General features: G+C 42.6%; 1 protein-coding gene across 1 annotated transcript in view; it reads left to right on the top strand.

Moving 5' to 3' along the window:
- The window catches only part of KIAA1958, a 61,165-nt gene extending 42,243 nt beyond the window's left edge, over nucleotides 1-18,922 (top strand). Inside the window, exon 3 of the mRNA XM_082075746.1 lies at nucleotides 17,049-18,922. Coding sequence (XP_081931872.1) covers nucleotides 17,049-18,094 — 1,046 coding nt within the window. The 3' untranslated portion in view covers nucleotides 18,095-18,922. The remainder of the gene's footprint in view (nucleotides 1-17,048) is intronic.
- The last annotated feature ends 262 nt before the right edge of the window (nucleotides 18,923-19,184 follow it).

Here is a 19,184-nt window from a genome sequence, read left to right as displayed (position 1 = left end):
CCTTTCAGGATTCCACATCTATTTTCTTTAGTGGAAATTCCTTCCAGATACAGAAGGCTCATGCCAGCCTCTTTGCAACCTTGAAACCAGCAGTGGACTTGTCATGTAGATGGCAATCATCTTGCTGTCCTAAATATATTAAGCATTTATCAAAGCAGCTATGCACACAGGAGATTAGACTGCTACTTTTCTTGATGTCAGGGCTTGTTTTCCCTGTTCACGCCAGACCTCCTGCATGCACAGAGACATCTCTTGGCAGAAGCATTACTGGATATACATGTACATTTTGGAGGAAACCATTTATGGGTATTAGCACTGAAAGCAGGCTGGTGTGGGAGGCGTTTGGAGCTGGGCTTTGAGTTGTATTCATGCAATAAAAGCTGCACAGGACTATTGATCCTCTGCAGCAGGTGAGGGATGGTAGTTTCCTTGCAGTCTGTGGAAGCTGCCTGCCTGTAGCCAAGAGTGATTTGAATCTGTACCCTCAGAAAGACCTATTGCAGCCAGGCCCCAGCAGTTTTTAAGGATTAAATCTGTAAAGCATGCCAAGTTCAGCTGCTGAACAGTCTGGAATATTCTGTGGGGTTCTGAATAGAGGAATTGCATCACTGAGAAGTATTGACACTTCATTTAAATATACACTTTTAGTTCAAAGGGCCATAGCACAATCAGTATTAAGTAAGAAGGTGTGTCATATCAGAAGAGAAAATGCCCACTTCAATAAATGGTTGTGTTTTGGAGCATCACTGTTCATTTCAGGCTTACAACTGTACCTCCTACCCCATTACCCCAACATGAAAGGCAGAAAAGCAAAAAAAAAGAAGCACAAGTAAGAAGTAGAAAACAAGCGTTTTTGCAGGACGAACATGATCTAGATTATATGCTCTCCCTTTCGCTAAAGGCATCTTCAACAGACTACCATTCTGTGTAAAGTGCTGTGTTTTGTGATGCTTTTACATAAAGGAAGAAAATAAGGCCTCTGCTGGTTCCAGCTGTCCTGAAAAGATATGGAAACAACAAAGGAAACTGGACAAGTCTGTGCTGACCATCACTTTATTTTTAGGAAATATAAAATTATGTAAGATGGTGGTTTTGATCAGAGATCTGGGTTTTTTTGTGTGGTCTTTGCAATTGCTCTTCTTGGAGCTATTTTCATCTTGCGATTTGTGGGTCTCTTAAGTAAGAAAACAGAGGCAAGGCAGGATCAGGTTGGGATCTGCAGAGGAGATGCAGCACAGCAAAACACTGACTGAGATACACTCACCGTGGAAGGGCATCAGGCATGCACTTTGCTTTTGCACTTTGGATGGAGTGCTGGAACAGAAAGGGAGTACAGGACTTGACATTTTAGGTCATGATACTTTCCAAGAGTGTTTTTCTGCTTTGGATGAGGCCAGTACTTCAGTAAACATATCCACAGAACTATTTCATGGGTGTATTCAAGGTTAAGCTTTTAATAGCAGCAGTAAACCTTGGGGAGAACTGTTTTCACCTGTCCCCATGATGCGAGCGTGCCATTTTTGCATAAGCTGTTCTGTGAAGCCAGCACACAGGTTCTTCTAATTTGTCCCATTTTCCTCATACGTAAATTATTTCCCTCTTAGTGAGTCTTGTTCTGTCACATCATCTTCTTTTTTGTGCTTGCAGTGATCCTAGAACCTTCTTGAGCCTGAAACAGGTCAGTAAAAATTTTTGAGTGCATTTTCTGTCTATCTAAGCAAGATAACAATTCTGAATACAGAAATTCTTGTTTGGATCTTTCCAGAAAAGAAAACAGAAGCATGATGGCAGGTATTTTATTATGGCTGGCACAGCGCAAAGCGGTGCTTGCTAAAACATCCATATTCTGAAAGCATTGAAACATGCTGAAATCCATCTTTCTGTTATAAAGTGTGCTTAAATGAAGCATATGCTCATGCTGTTTGCAGGAAGTGTTGAACCAGGCTATTAAATCAGAGACTCAGAAGAGAGAAACTGAAGCACCTATTTTCACTGATCAATCTTCCTTGCTGGGGCACTCCATTGTCTGGTCACACAAAAGCTGGTTTGAACATGGGTTGTTCTGAACAGCTTCAGTGTGGCTAGTGGCTTCTGTGGTATGGAAGGGCAGAGCTGCATTTTTGTTTCCCAAATGAGTCTGCATTTGTCTGGAGCCAAGCAATGCTACCCTGCAAAAATGGCAGGGTGCTGCTGATCACACCAATGTTGTGTTGGAGGTGGCAGCTCCCAAGTCCTGGCTGCCACTGAGCCCTGCCCTGTTGGGAGCCAGGGACAGAGCTTCCTGCATGCAGGTCGTGTAAAAAATGGTGCTGAGGACCTTGCTGAGTCTCATGGAAGCTTTGTGTTATGTGCTTGATTATACATTGACCATTAAGTGCATCGGCTGCATCTTATTTCTAACATATATCTGTCAGTCCCATTAACTTTTATTAAGCAGTATGTGTACACACAGAAAGAAAGAAATACTGCATGTGTTCCTGTTGATTAAACTCAGGATATATTTAGACTGGCAGTAACACTGGTCTGATGTTGCTTTTCATTAACTAGGTATTCATGATAAAAACATGACTTGGAACCATCCAACTATGGATTGATAATACTTAATTGCTTGCTGATTTGCTCTTGGGGTAGGGAGTGGGCTGGCGGAAATAACTGGGCTTCTGTTTTGTTCAGAGAAGGAAAAAAAATGATCCTGAGCTATTCTGACCCAGGTCACATCATCCCAGTGCAAAAGCTGAATGTGCTCTGTTACTGAATTATTTCAAGCAGAACATGCCCATACCCAAACATCAAGCCAGTGGAAGATACAGACATTCATCTCTGATCTTTGAACAGCTTGATTCAATTTTCTGTTTACACTCACTGTTCTCTTAACTGGGTGTTTGTCTAATCTCTACTTTACTGTGGCTGGTCAAGGATAGGAGTAAGAATGAGCCACAGAAGCGTGGATGTTTTTGTATGGGAATAATTTAATTTTGTCCAGAGCTTGGAGCCCTCTTCTGCTGTGGTGAGCTCTGTCTTACAGTCATGTGGATGTGCCAGGTTATGAGGATTTTTTCCATCCCTTACTCTTGAGAAATGGAGTGATGCCAGTTGTTTGGTACTTGCTCTCTCTTACAGACTATGCATCCAAGAACACAAAATATCAGACGGGGAAACTCTTTGGCATCACAGCACAGCATTCATGCTTGTATGCTGATAAAGGCTTTGCTTTTTGCTCACATATTTACATTTCTTTTTTTTTTTTTTCTCTGTATAGATGCCTTTTTGCCTCTGTTTCCTCTCCCTTGATTTCAAATAGCCCTCAGAAAACTTACAGTTTGACAAATAACTTGTCCTATTTACCATTCACTTGTGCCATTGTTAAATACATTAGACTCAGTTTATTGTGCTAGTGCACAATAAAATAGCCATATATATATATGAATAACACACATTTGTAATTGTATCCGTTAAACTATACCTCATATCACCTCTTACATGAATTAGTTGTGTCGTTTTTGCTATGAACTCATTCAGTAGCACAGAAACTGATTGTTCATATCCTATATAGAAGAATAAGTTATTTTAATGGAAATAACAATATAATCCCAGCAGGAAAATTTTGACAAGGTAATTACAGAAAAGAGATAATAACAATATTCTGAGCAGCGAAGAGGTGTGTGTGTGTGTATGCTCTCTGTCTGTGTACATAGCTAGAAAAAAACTTGAATTTATTTAAAGAGACTTTACTCAAGTAGACCTGCAAAATGTGACTAAATATTCAATTAAACTATGATAAAGTAAGTTTAAACATGTATTCAAGGGCAGAAATAAATGAGTTTTGCTATGAACAACAGCCTGGTTCCCGACAAATTCACATTCCTTATCTTTTTGTCTCCTCTCTGTGTAGAATTTCCAGCTGCTCCTGTGCTTCTTGGCACTCCTGGTCCTGGCAAACGCCGGGACGTGCCGTGGCTATTCTGGAACGAAATGTGTGTGCCAGGTCAGATGGGGTGTGAGAGCAGCTGCCTAGCAGAATATCTAACACCTGAGGTCTGCAGCCTTTCCCCTAGTTGGGATGTATTCATGTCTCTGCCCTCTGCCCAGCTACTGAGTCTCTCCCAGCCTTGTAGGACCTTTACATCTTTGAACTTCACCCCTTCCTTATACAGTGAGAGTTGTGTTGGCAAAGGTTGAAGTTAAGTTGAAAGTCATCATTTCTTCTGGAGCGTGAGTTGGAGAGGACTCTCAGTGCAGGCGCAATGGAAGGCTGAAAAATCTACCTTAGGAGCTGGTTCACTTTAAGTGTTGCACTCCATCCTCTCTGGAGAATTGTATAAAGAGCTGGTCCTTAGATGCTGCTCTCTAACCCAGTGAAGACAAAGGAAATAAGTGTGTTAAAAGTGTGCATTGAAACTAGTTAGGCAAGTTTGTAAATTGTGAGCTCTTCACAGACTTTGTGCCCCTTTCATAGCTTGCTTCACTCATATTGAAGGACATACAGTGGGGAAAGGTAAAAGCAAATTGGTCCGGTTGGGCAAGATCACCAACAGAGAATTTCGGAAATAGAACTGCAAGCTCAGTAACAAGGCAATTCAAGTACTTTGCTAAATTAAAGATGAGGGTGGGAGGAAAGGTACCAAAATGCAGTTCTTTGAGATGCATGTGCTGCAGTCTGTGTTATCAGAAGTCAATGGCTCACGCTCCCAACACGTTTCCTATTACACCTGCAGTAGATAGTTCAGCCAGAACAGAAAAGGGTACTTTTTGATTCACTACCCCTGGCACTTTAATAAAATAGAGGGAGAAATGTCTGCAGTCTCTAATAAGCTATGTATCAACTAAGTGCTGTCAGCCTGTGTAGAGAGATTTATTATGTTAATTACAGTCATGTGGGTTTCATGTTCTTAGGTCTGAAACTGCTCACATTCTGAGCTTGATTTAAAAATATGCTTTGGCCATGACTTGAAGTGGAGCTTATTATGATTAATGTAATAAAATATTTATTACATACTCCTTTTTTTCGTTTCACTGCCTGTTGCCCCAGTTAGACTGCCTCATTCTGAACCAGCGATATAAATTAGATTTCAGATGATGAGGATCCTCATCTGTTTTTAATCTCTTCAGTGTTGTTCTTTTTTTTCACATCCCTTTGTTCTGATTCTCCCTTCTCTCCCCATGTCTTTATTTCCCTCCAATATTTTCCAGCTCTGTTTCTCAGCTGCTTTTTAGAGTGAATCAAAAGCAGGCAAACTTCATAGCCCTGGTCATCCCTTTGAGACCTCTTGCATTGCTTTCTTGACTGTGCTTATTAAAGTCAGTTCTTAAGTGCAGTGACATTAAAACTGGCAGTAGGCCATAACTGGGAACATGCTAAGCCTTTGGTGATGTAGGGTAGCACGTAAAGAGAAGACCAAACTGTAAAGGGAAAACATGTTTGTGTCCTTTTTATCACTCTTCTTCCACAGGGCTTGCAACTGCAACCAGACACAAAATTCCACTGCGCCAAATTTTTCAAAATGCTGTATAAATTTGTACCTCTGATTTTGTGCAAGCCAGCCCACTAGCTCAATTGCTGGATAAGCAATTGGTGCTTGTGAAATCTGTTTGCATGTGTAAATCTGGCTTTCTCTGTAAGACTGTGTAAAGGGGGAGCATTATGGAAAACGTAGCATCTTTTTTTTCTTATGTAAGAAAAGGGGTTTTGCCACGAGAATTTGTATTGAATCCCTAATTCAACAAAGGAGGTGTTTCTCAGATCTTTATGGCTTTTTCTCTTCTCGTTTTGATTTTTTCTTACTGTTTTTTCTCTTAGCAACTTTTGAATCGAGTCATCTTATATATATAAATGTTATCCAGTTGTGCTCCGCTTCCACCTTCTAAACATATAATGACTTAGCCCAGTTGATTTCTACATAAGCAAATACTTAAATACAGAATGCACACAAAATATGCGTTGTTGAACTGGAAACTTATTTGGAAGAAAAACAGATATTCTCCTGAGAATGTGTGTGCAACACTTTCTGGACTTGTTCCAAGCCAGCCAAGTCCTGTTGGAAAATGAGAGCAGTACTTCTGCTGTGCATCATCCAGCCTGAAGTTCTCAAGGCAGGTTGGACAATCGCTGACATAATCCTTTAATTCCTTCTGCCACACATCATGAAGTAAATAACATGCTTTGAAAGGGTAATATTTCATGTGTTGCTAAAAAGGTCCTGGGTAAAAAAGAATTCTATTTTCCAGGGTTATATATTGAACCTGAAGAAGATCATTGGCCAAAAATGCCTCTTGTCTTCAGCCTTAAACTAAAGTCAGTACTTCGAGTTTTCACTACATTGTGAGTAATGTTTTTCTACTTACCAACTCCAGTGCCACCCTAATTTCACCAATCAACCTGATTTTTTTAACCTAAGCTCTGAAAGAGAAGCAATTGTGAGTTAGAAGTGGACATAGCTGAAGCAAGCATAGTTAATTACTTAGAAAGAAAAAGAGCTTCACTTTTTTTTTTTTTTTTAAAGTTTTCTGATGTTTTTAGGCTTGCAGTATAGAAAACTCCAAGCATTACTTCTATATCCTCCACCTCTATGACGAGTTGGGTCCCTGGACCTCAGTCAATAATATAAGGGTTCAAAGAATTAGTTTTTATAAAACTCCTGTAAAGGCAATAGCTAGCATGGAAATAAGAGAGGGATGAGACAGAACAGGTAACCCTGAATCTGGTTCCAGGCTTAGTTATAATCCAAGTCACTGACTTAGAACAGTGCAGCTAAAGGGGCAGACTGCAGACCAGCTGTGAACTGAGTACATTTTGCCTGGGCATCACTTCAGTACCAGATACGTGGTTTCTCCAGTGCTCTTGCAGGTCAGCAGCTTCTGCTTCTGCCCCCAGAGCAGCTCTAATGTCCTGCTGTGAAGTGCTGCAGTGTTGGGCAAGCCTGGGAGAGCTGGAGTTGGTGTATTTGTTCCTACCAAGTGGAGGCGAGATATGGTAAATATGAACCGCATAGCCCCACTGTCAGGGTACAGAGGGAATGCATCCCGTTTTGCGTTGCAGCAGGGCACACCACTGCATCACAGGACAGTCTTATACTCCAGAAAACAACACTGTGAGTGTTCAGTGGAAGAAGTGAAATGTGAGGTAACACTGACATGCAACACTTCTCTTTTCCACTAGCTTTGACAAAAATAAAACCAGACAACTAGATAAAGTGGAGATCGTGCTTTCATCAAGTTTCAACATCTTTGATTTAGAAAATGCATCTTTAGAACCTTTGTGTTGAAATAGCTCAGATGTCACATATAGTCAGGTGAAGAAGAAGGGAAGCCTTGTATAAATCTAAGTCCCTAGAGCGCTGCTGTTTTGTGCTATTCAGTAGTGTTTGCTAGTATTCACTGCGTAAATGGTTGATCCAGTCAGTCATAGGAGGACATAATTCTTAAGCCCTCATAATGGCTACAAATTTTCTGTCATCTGAGGATCATGCAGTAGTCCCATTAATATTGTTGAGAATGTTATTGTTGACTTTGCCAGCTGCAACATTGCACCTTGTATCTTTTCAAGCTGTTGTGGTGAGAAAGTAATGAAAGTGAATGCAAACTGAAAACCAGCAATAGCGTCTGAGTGAGCATCCATTTGTCAGACCATTCTGTACCTTGCAAAAAATGGATTGATGACTGAAGTTTATTTTAGTGACACTTCATGACACCTGTGTATAAATATTCCCGTGTTCACTTGCTTGAAATCTGTGTGCTTTTTCCTTTGATAGAATCTAAATTTCTCTTTAATTTTAGAACCATAAAATATTTCACTGATAATTTTGTTGGAGTTCATTAGCTGAATAGAAGCTTTTTTTTTTCCCTCCAGAAAACATAACATCTCTCATAAATGGATTTTAATTAATAAATTTCTATCATATTTCAGATTTTACAGTCTAATGAAACCCTTTTGCTGAAAATGTTAAACTACACAGAGTTCGACTTAATGTAGTGGAAGTAGAGAACTTTAATTGTTAAACATAATTTAGTAGCAACATGAGATGGTCAGGGTAGAAATTCAAGAAAAAGTGCAGAAGCACTTCCTTCTGCTTCAGCAATCTGCACCTAAATAGTTAATCCTTTGATCCTGCAGATCTCTGAAGCTATTATATATCATAACCTGATGAAAGTCTCCAGGCAGTCATAGGATCGTAGAATGATTTGGTTTGGAAGGCACCTAAAGATCATGTAGTCCAACCCCCCTGCCACAGGCAGAGACACCTTCCACTAGACCACGTTGCTCAAAACCCCATCCAGCCCGGCCTTGAACACTGCCAGGGATGGGGCATCCACAGCTTCTCTGGGTGGCCTGTTCCAGGGCCTCACCACCCTCATTGTAAAGAATTTCTTCCTAACATTGGATCTATATCTAGCCACTTCCAGTTTAAAGCCATTACCCCTTGTCCTAACACTACATGCCTTTGTAAAAAGTCCCTCTCCAGCTTTCTTGTAGGCCTCAGTACTGGAAGGCTGCTGTAAGGTCTCTCTGGAGACTTGTGCACCTTCAGGCTCCTTGGATGATCTTGAATCTGATCTTCCACAGTGGGCGCTTCTTCATTCTCCCAGTCCCAAGGTTTTCCCCCCTCTTTTGGCTCTGACTAACCAAGCCTAAGCTTAAATAAGTATGATTATTGTGGCACAGGAAGTGCACTTTATTTGGTCTTAAGACTTCCTGAAGAAATGGTTATTGTTGGATATGAAATAATTACATCAAAACATATGTATTTTTGACTTAAGCCTTTGACTGCTGCATGTGTGTAGGAGTTGCCCCAAGAAGCTAGTCTGTGCCAGACAGTAAGAGTGCCAAATGTAACATTCTCCAAGTGTTTATCTCTTCCTGTCTCTTATTCTCAGGGTGTTTCTGAGTGCTCAGAGGCACTTCTGCCAGGGAGACCTCCTGCTCTTACCCTCACCCTCGCTCTTCAGCACTGAGACAGGAGAATGTCTTTCACGTGGTTACTCCTGTGATACAGTGGAAAACAGCTGTCAGCTTTCTAAATTTTGCGTGCAGAAAGAACACTGATATTCAGGGATGTGGTGATATGGTGGTGACATTCAGCTGCTCCTGACAGGAGAGCTGTAGCCCTGATCCAGGAGGGAGTGTTTTCCTGAGCTTCCCCCAGCCTTTCCCCCTATGACTTAGAATCATAGAATCAAAGAATCATGGAATAGTTTGGGTTGGAAGGGACCTTCAAAGCTCATCCAGTCCAATCCCCCTTCAATGAGCAGGGACATCTTCACCCAGATCAGGTTGCTCAGAGCCCCGTCCAGCCTGGCCTTGAATGTCTCCAGGGATGAGGCATCTACCAGCTCACTGGGAAACCTGGGCCCATGTCTCACCACCATCATTATAAAAAATTTCTTCCTCGTGTCTAGCCTGAATCCCCCATTCTTTAGTTTAAAACCATTGCCCCTTGTCCTGTCTACTTGATCATACCTCTCTTGTGCACCATCACAACCTCTGCCCACTGCAGTTGTTGGCTTGATAATGTCTCTTGCCTGCAAATACCTTCTTGAAGCAGGAGGGGACAGGAGGAAAGAAAGGTAGGAGCAGGCTGTGGTTTACGTTAACTATTTTAGTGGGCTGTGTATGGCCATGACCCATAGGTTGGATATCACTGCTTTTCAATAATTGCAGAGCAGGGGCAATAGCCAGCATGCAAAGTGCTGAGGCGTGGAGAGAGAGCACTTAGCTCCAGCATGGAGATGTGTGGTGCCTTGTGTGCAGTGAACTAGTCTTTTTCACCTGAATGAAAGCATTTTGGTGGGAGCAGGTCAGCTACAAAAAATATTTTCCTCTTCAGAACACAAATTGAGCAGAGAAGAATTTGGTTGGTGGTGTGATGACCACCAAAAAACCCAGCTTACTTTTAATGTGTTTCTTCTGAGATCTCACTGCTTACCTTAAGCAGAGTTCAAGACTGTTTGCAATAATAGCTCAGGTTCATGACTCCAGCTAATGTTACAAACTGTCTCTGAACATTAACAATCTGCATATGTCTGTTGAAAACCAGTGCCTTTCCCCCCTGTCATAATTACAGAGGTCATGTCCTTTTCAGGGAGTCTGAGTGTGTGTACGTGTGCAAGCTTAAATGAAAACAACCCTGAGTTTGATAACTCTGCTGATAATGTTAAGTCTTGGCTGCGTTAAGATCAGATTATGAAAAGATCATAAGGCAGCTGTTGCTTTGTGGGAGGGACCATCTCATGATTCTGGACTAGCCTGAGACATTCAGCTCCTAATAGGTTTTCTGTTTAATGACTGCCAGGTCACTTTATCTCTTTGGCTATGTTTAAGCTGCGACATCTAAACTATTCGGCACTTTTTCAAAATCTTAGTTGGGAGTTTACCCTGGATCCCACAGTGGAGTGGGTTTTACTGGCTTTTCCTGCAGCATTCTGGTTTTCTTGGAAATGAAACTCCTATGTGGGATCAGACAAGAAGCACTAGAGCTTCAAACAAGTCCTTTGTGTAATGATGCAGCTATGGGGGCCAGGACTTGAGGAGATATGTCTCCAAGTCAATTTATTTTTTTATGTTTCTCCTCCTAGTCTGTAAAACAGGGATAACAGAACTGCCAACTGCAAAGGTTGCATTATGATAGGAAAAAGGCATTAAGGATAACTTGACTTGGTAGATCAATTATGACAATAATTTTTGGTTGCTTGTTTCGTGCTATTTTACTGGCTGAGGCAAATTAGACCATAACATGAGAGTGTTTGTCTTCCTAGCGCCTAACAGTGAATGACTATAATAAAGGTGCAAGCGTATATGACACCTCCCCGCTCTACTATCCTACCACAATTTGCAGCTGAAGGCCCTGCTGATACAGAGATGTTATCTTATTTTGAGGAGCACTTTGTGATTTCTGCTCTGGGCTTTTATCCAGGTTTGGAACCCATGCACACTGAAGAGTTGATGATACTGTGAACTGTGCAGCCCCAACAGCAAACCAGTTTCTGCTTGCAGTGGTCCAGGAGCTAGTATACATCCCCAGTTGTGTTTTCAGTAGTTTCCAGCAGGACTACAGAAAATTAAAAAAAAAAAAAAAAAGGTAAGCTCTGGCCAAAAGAACTTCCAGTCTCTACTCAGCAAGATGCAGCAAAGTGGGACCAAGGAAATGTCTGGGAACTGTTGCATTGGAAACACTTCTGTCTCAGGACAAGAACATTTGCTTTTAATACGCAGACCCAGAGATAAAGTCTTTGGACCCCAGCAATTCCCCCGCTTGTCAGTTCCTTACCACAACACACACATTTTCAAAAATACACTGTGATGTCAGTTGAGATGCCTTTTAGCCTTTAGTTCTTAATGACTGAATTACTTTTATGTAGCCTTTCCTTAACTGTAGGTCTGGGTGGTTTGTAAGGAAAAAAAATATGACATTACACCAGCCTCATCTTCTCTGACAATGTCGCAAGGCCATGTGGCTAGAGCAGAAGCAATTTTTGCCAAACATCCAGACTCTGGCAAGGTCTTTCATTCTGTTTCTACTGATTTCCAGTAGGCAAAGTAGAGATGTGTAGAGTAAATGGATTTGCTGTAAGTATTTTGCAAGGGACATTTGTAGACTGCACCCAGATAATAATTTTTGTGGTCTCCTTCTGTCAAAGGCTGTACAGAGAGGATGCAAGGTGTGCCTGGTCTTTGGCATGGTTCCATTCGCAGTCCAAATGTCACAATTGCACTGGGTCTGGCTGGGATGGAGTTAATTTTCTTTGTAGCAACCCCATACCCTGCTGTGTTTTGGATTTGTGACTAAGAGTGTTCATGACACACCAGTGTTTTGTCTGTTGGTGACCTGGACTTGTACAGTGTTGAGACTTTCTCTTTTCCACTCTGTCCCCCAGCAGCTAGGCCTATGGTGGGCAAGGGGCTGGGAGGGGACACAACAGGGACAGCTGATCCAGGCTAACCAAGGGGATATTCTGTGGGCTACAACATCAGCTCAACAATAAAAACTGAAAGGAAGGGTTGTTGGGGAAGGTGGGCATTGGGCATTGTCTGGGCATTGGTCTGCTTGTGGGAGACAGTGAGTGACTGCCTGTGCATCACTTGTTGGTTGGGTGTCTTCTTCCTCTTTCCTTCAGTTATTAAACTCTCCTTGTCTCAACTCATGGGTTTTCTTGCTTTTGCTCTTCCTATTCCCTGTTCCTCTGGGATGGGGAGCAAGCTGTGGGGTGCTTAGGTGCTGACCAGGATCAGCCACCACAATAATGGAGAATAAGGTTATGAAATTAGCAGAAAACACAGTTTGGTCATACTCAAAGTGTGCCTTAATACAATTTATGTCTCCATGGTAGCTGGAGATGGATTATGTGGTTTCTTTCAGCACTATGAAATCACCTGGATTAAATAAAGAAGTAAGACTTTAATGACATGAAGAATTATGTCTCCTTACTCAGCTATCCTAGCCTATAAAGAGCTGTCTTAGTTAAGTTAGGCTCAGGTGCATCATCTGCCTCTGCTGTGGATAAAGAGCATGTGCAGATGATGACAGTGGCTCAGCTGACATCTGATGACTTTGGCTGTCTCAGACTTTGTCCCTTGGGTCTCACTGCCTCCCTGCATTCATCCCCATGCTATGAGATATCCCTGATATTTGAACGGTCTCATAGGAAGAGAATAATCAACCACCACTGCAGGCTGGATTCACAGTTAAAATGGATGTAGCTCTCCTCATGTGGCTGGATGAGGAGCCAACCCACTATCTCTAACATTTCCCACCTGCCTTGTGGAGTGACACACAAGAGGACTGCACGTATTTCTGGGGTGCTGTTTCCCTCATGCAACTTCAGGGGATCTTTAATTCAGCATGGGTTTTATAACTGTTAGCTGCAGATATGGCAATTTCCTTTACAGATTAAGGAAAGGTGCCATAACATAAATGACTGACTAGCTGTCACTGCTGTGTTGTGACAGGCTATCCTCTAAGAAGTAATGATTGATGACATGTATAAAACTGAGCCTTTATATGTGCTGTTTATATTGAAACAGTGCTTAAAACGTGGGCTGTCAGTCAAAGCACTGATTACTTACACAGTGCTATAATAAGTGCTGGTGGGTGCAGTGAGCAATGTACCAGAGTAAATGTTTATTTTGAAGCTTCAAACAGTGTTGTCTCTTCATTTCCAACCTGCACCTAATAAAAGGATAAAAAAATAAATAAATAAAATAAAGGATAAAAATACAAGCCATAATAAAAGGATCTATCCTATACATTACCTAAAGCATGAGACTTCACTGCAGGCTGCTAGGAGCTCTTTGGTACTGACATCAATATTAAAAGCAGTTTCTAAAGTAAGCTGGTGACCTTTTCTTTTTCCCCTTGAGCACAGTTAGAGCAACCCTCAGTGCTCTGTGGCAGTGTCTTTTTGTGGCTGCAGAAGCCTCCAGAGGTCTCACCTGCAGACCCCTCCTTCTCTGTGCTTGGCAAAGGGTTTGAGGACCCCTCTCAGTAGGTTTCACGGAGTGCAGTGGATGCACTGGATGCCTCACAGTGAAGACACAAGACCTGGTCCCAGGGGATATAAACTTAGCTCTGTTTCTGGCCTCCTGGCAAGTCCTGGGGCAAGTCACTCGCAGTGCCTCTGTTTGCAGCTGTGGTATGGATGTGATGAGATGAACTCTCTTCAACTTCACTGTGTAGGTGGGCAGAAGGGGAAGCTGCCCAGCTGTGCACCGACATTTCTGTACCACAGGAAACATTGCAGGTGGGCTGGGGAAGGAGATAGAGCCACCTTCCTTATGAGAAGTCTTATGAGGAGCAGCTGAGGGATCTGGGGCTGTTCAGCCTGGAGAAAAGGAGGCTGAGGGGAGACCTTATCACTGTCTGCAACTACCTGAAAGGAGGTTGGAGCATGGAGGGCGTTGGTCTCTTCTCCCAAGTAGCAAGTGATAGGACAAGAGGAAATGGTCTCAAGTTGCAGCAGGGGAGGTTTAGACTGGATATTGGGAAAAATTTCTTCCTAGTAAGGGTTGTCAGGGATTGAAACAGGCTGCCTAGCGAAATGGTGGAGTCACCATCCCTGGAGGTGTTTAAAAAATGCATGGATACGGTTCTTAGTGACATGGTTTAGTGCCAGAGTTATGTTAATTGTTGGACTTGATGATCTTGAGGGTCTCTTCCAACCAAAATGATTCTATGATTTGTTTCCCTGCTGCCTTCCCTGTGCTTGGACAGAGTGAGCATGAGGAAGAAGTGTCTGAGCACTGCTGCAGAGCATGGTGTGCTGCATGGCCTCTCAGGAGCTTGGTCTGAATGACAGAGCAGCAGTGGGAACTTCACCTGGTCTTGTAGCACTGTGTGGTGTGTGTGGGGTGGGAAACACCTGGTGAAAGGATGCCAAAATATACGGATTTTGCAATGACATAGAATAAAAAAACTTGCTTTTTCCCCATCTTCTCCTTATTAAGTGGAAGAGAGAAAAAGGACTGTTCCACTCACAATTACAGAAAAAAGTCAAATAATTGAATTTTTCCTTCTTTGCATTTGCTGTTCATTTTCTAAAACCGTTAAGGTCACATTAATAATGACAGTTCCACCTATGTGCTTGTAAGGTACATCCTTGTACAAACAGATATTTGCGTATGCGAAGAAAACAGTCCTTTACTTACATGTAAAAAGCTTTTCCTTTTTATGTTTACCTTAGGATCAGCCCAAAAATCAGCTGCCAATAACAACCATCATAGCAGCAGCATGTGAATATTGTGGTTTGATATTTCACTGATTGTAAGGACCTTTGAGTATAGCCTTACAGAGCAGTATCAGGTTGTTTCCAGAATTTTATTTTTTTTGCAAGATGAGAAGAAATGGACACAATTGTTCTTCCACTGTGAAGGTACAGCTTGATTACACAGATTGTATAATCATGTTTTGCTTCCGTATCTTCTGATTCAAACATATTACCTTTTTTTGTTGTTGTTTTAATTCTTGTACATTTCTAAAGTACATGCTGCCCTATAGTGCTTTTACCTACCAACTTGTTTGTTAGGATGTATCACAGTATCAGAGTATGTTTGGGATTGGAAGGGACCTCAAAAGATCATCCAGTCCAATCCCCCTGCTGGAGCAGGAACGCCTAGGTGAGGTCGCACAGGAACACGTCCAGGCGGGTTTTGAATGTCTCCAGAGAAGGAGACTCCACAACCTCCCTGGGCAGCCTGTTCCAGGCTCTGTCACCCTTAGTGAGAAGAAGTTTCTTCTCAAATTTAAGTGGAACCTCTTGTGTTCCAGCTGGATCCCATTACCCCTTGTCCTATCATTGTTTGCCACCGAGAAGAGCCTGGCTCCATCCTCATGGCACTCACCCTTTGTATATTTGTAACATTAATAAGGTCACCCCTCAGTCTCTTCTTCTCCAAACTAAAGAGACCCAGCTCCCTCAGCCTTTCTTCATAAGGGAGGTGCTCCACTCCCTTGATCATCTTCGTTGCCCTACGCTGGACCCTCTCCAGCAGTTCCCTGTCCTTCTGGAACTGAGGGGCCCAGAACTGGACACAATATTCCAGATGTGGTCTCACCAGGGCGGAGTAGAGGGGAAGGAGGACCTCTCTCAATCTACTAACCACCCCCCTTCTAATACACCCCAGGATGCCATTGGCCTTCCTGGCCACAAGGGCACAGTGCTGGCTCATGGTCATCCTGTTGTCCACCAGGACCCCCAGGTCCCTTTCCCCTACACTGCTCTCTAATATGTAATCTCCCAACCTATACTGGAACCTGGGGTTGTTCCTGCCCAGATGCAGGACTCTACACTTTCCCTTGTTAAATTTCATTAGGTTATTCCCCGCCCAACTCTCCAGCCTGTCCAGGTCTCTGGATGGCAGCTCAGCCCTCTGGTGTGTCAGCCACTCCTCCCAGCTTGGTGTCATCAGCAAACTTGCTGATAGTACACTCTATTCCCTCGTCTAAATCGTTAATGAATATATTGAATAATATTGGCCCCAGTACTGACCCCTGAGGCACTTCACTAGATACCGGCCTCCAACTAGACTCTGCACCATTGACTACCACTCTCTGGCTTCTCTCCCTAAGCCAGTTTGCAACCCACCTCACTACTCTATTGTTTAGACCACACCTCCTCAACTTAGCTGTGAGGATGCTGTGGGAGACTGTGTCAAAGGCTTTACTGAAGTCAAGGTAGACCACATCCACCGCTCTGCCATCATCCATCCACCTTGTTACATTCTCATAAAAGGCTATGAGGTTGGTCAAGCATGACCTACCCTTGGTAAAGCCATGCTGACTGCCCCTAATAACCCTCTTATCCTTGATATGCCTTGAGATGGCACCAAGGACAAGCTGTTCCATTACTTTCCCAGGGACAGAGGTGAGGCTGACCGGTCTATAATTACCCGGGTCCTCCTTCTTCCCCTTTTTGAAGACTGGAGTGACATTTGCTTTCCTCCAATCCTTGGGCACCTCTCCCATTTCCCAAGACTTGGCAAAGATGATGGAGAGCGGTCTAGGAATGACTTCAGCCAGCTCCCTCAGCACCCTCATTGTGCTGCATTATTTTCTACTGGATGTTTCTGTCTTTATTTATTCAGCTCTTTAAAAATGTGTCTGATTAAAGGTGACTTTTACTGTCATAAATATGATGCTTTAGTTATTTTTCATGGAAAAATATTGAAACCAGTACAACCTCTGATTTCACAAATGAGCTAATTCAGAATGGGCTGACATTGAGATGCACAGAAAAACCTTCTACCTTGCATTTGTTCTAAAAAACAGATTGCCTCTAATCCCACTGTTTCCTGCAAATCTCCATGCACAAAACTGTGCCTCGGTGTCATGAGGAGCTCACTCTGGTTTTGTGCCATACTCTAGTACGTCATTTGTGAAACTGAAGTTGGCTTTTCAGACATGTGACAGGTATGTAATGGTGTTTTCAAGTTCTCTGTGTGAAATTGATTTTTTTTTTTTTCCTTTTTTTTCCATTTTAAGAAAATTCGCTTTGGAGAAAAGAGCATCACAAAAACTCACTGCTTCTGCTTTCTTTTGTCTTTCTCCTTCTCCCTCTTGCAGACCAGGATGAGAGAGCGGCAGAGCTCAGCAGGGAGCAGAACGAGAAGACCATTCGCAGCACACAGACGGCGCTCCGCAATTTCCGAGAGTTCCTCATCTCCAAGTACCCCTCTGAGACCCGGGAGATCTACGTCATCCCTTGCAAAGAGCTTGATGCCTACCTTGCTTCCTTCTTTGTGGATGCCAGACAAAAAGATGGGTCTGAATATGAGCCAAACAGTCTGGCCAATTATCAGTGTGGTCTGGAGCGGTATCTCAAAGAGCACAGGTATGGATACAGTATTACAAGGGATAAAGAATTCAAGAGGTCCCAGGAAGCTCTAAAGCAAAAGCAGATAGAGCTGAGGTGTAAAGGGAAAGGAAACAAGCCCCACAAATCCATGAAGCTCACCTTTGCCGATGAGCTAATCCTGCGCAAAAGAGGCTTGTTGAGCCGGTACAACCCTGAAGGGCTGCTGAACCTCGTCTGGTTAAACAACACGAAAGCATTTGGGCACTGCACAGGTTTCCATGGGTCCACCCTCAAGTGGGGAGACATCCGCCTGCGGGTGACAGAGACCGGGTTGGAGTACCTGGAGTGGATGGGTCCAGACAACGGAGACGTCAACTCCAAGAGCAAGAGGGGTGGGACGGACTCCCGGGTGTACGCCACCCAGCACTCCCCACAGACCTGCCCCGTGCAAGACTACAAGGAGTATGCACAGAGGCGGCCTCCAGCCATGCGCTACGAGGACGCACCTTTCTACCTGTCCATCAAGCCCGTCGTCAACTTGGCTGCGCTTCACTGGTACAACTGCCAAGCCCTGGGGAAGAACAAGCTTGCCAAGATGGTAAAGACGATGTGTGAGAAAGGCAACATCCCTGGCAGGAAGACCAACTTCAGTGTCTACCAGAGCTGTAGCACGCTCTCAGAAGCGCAGAGCAACCAGCTGGTGCTGATCTGCAATAACTTGAGCCAGCAGGCTGCCCAGTCCATGGCGAGCCACTCCAATACTGGCAACTTCATAGTGTCAGCATCCTATGACTCTTCCTCTGACACAGCTTGAAAGAGGGATGTCACCTGAACACTTTTTTTTTCTTTTCCTTTTTGTTTCAAGCGTTGAATTTGTGCCCAATAATACACATCAACTGTGATTGTACACTATTCCCCCGTAGCCCTCTCTCCAGTATTAATTCACTTTATAAAAATATATAAATATATAATATATTTTTCTTTTTACAAATAAGTCAATAGAAATAGTTTAGTATTACTAACATAGTATTTATAGTGTTAATACAAAAATGAAAGGTACTTATGGGTTATAATATAAATGCAGATTTTAAAAGGACAAAAATGGTTCTCAGGCAACACAAGATAGACTGGAAATACCATTTTTAACATGCACACATCAGTGACTGTAAATCCCCAGGGAGGCTTACGTAGCAATTCTATTTTAAAGCATTTTTCAACTTCTTATTTTACTATGACCTCCCAGAGTGGAGGATACAAACTTATCACTGGCTGCTGCTTCTTACTTGCTGGCTTATTCTTGATCAGCAAGACTTAGAAATAAGAGATACATCAATGTAAGTTCATAAAACCATTTACAACAGTTTTTGTCTGGGTTTTTTTGGTTTGTTTGTTTCCTGAGGCTCATTTGTGCCAGATGGGAAAAAAATTCCTGTAGTCAGCTAAAGGCTATTTTTAACTTGTGGGTTTTTTTGATGATTTTCTGTGATCAAAACGTTGCTGGTCTTTAGACTAAAAAGTATTGTTTTCAACAATATGCAAGAGTATAATGGCAAAACCACTGTCATATACATAATTTTAACTGTTTAAGCGCGGGTTGTTAATATTTTGTCACTTTGTATACTTAATGTAAAATCTACTGACTTAGACCCACTCTTTCAGTATTCTGAGGAATGCAACAGTGCAGAAAAATCCACAATAATATCTCAAACTATACAGAAAAATGTATCAAATATGTCTTAAGCCATCATTTGAAATTCACATAAAGGATATCATGGAGATCGTAATGATAATTTTGTATTTACTACAGAAAATGGAAAAGCTGTGAAGTTTTAAGCGCTGGAAAACAAAGTCAGCTACACATAATCTATTTCCATTGCAGACAATGGACAACGTGCATGTGAGTC

Source organism: Streptopelia decaocto (genome assembly GCF_964273445.1).
Source record: "Streptopelia decaocto genome assembly, chromosome: Z".
Lineage (NCBI taxonomy): Eukaryota > Metazoa > Chordata > Aves > Columbiformes > Columbidae > Streptopelia > Streptopelia decaocto.
This window is presented reverse-complemented; position numbering and strand designations above follow the sequence as displayed.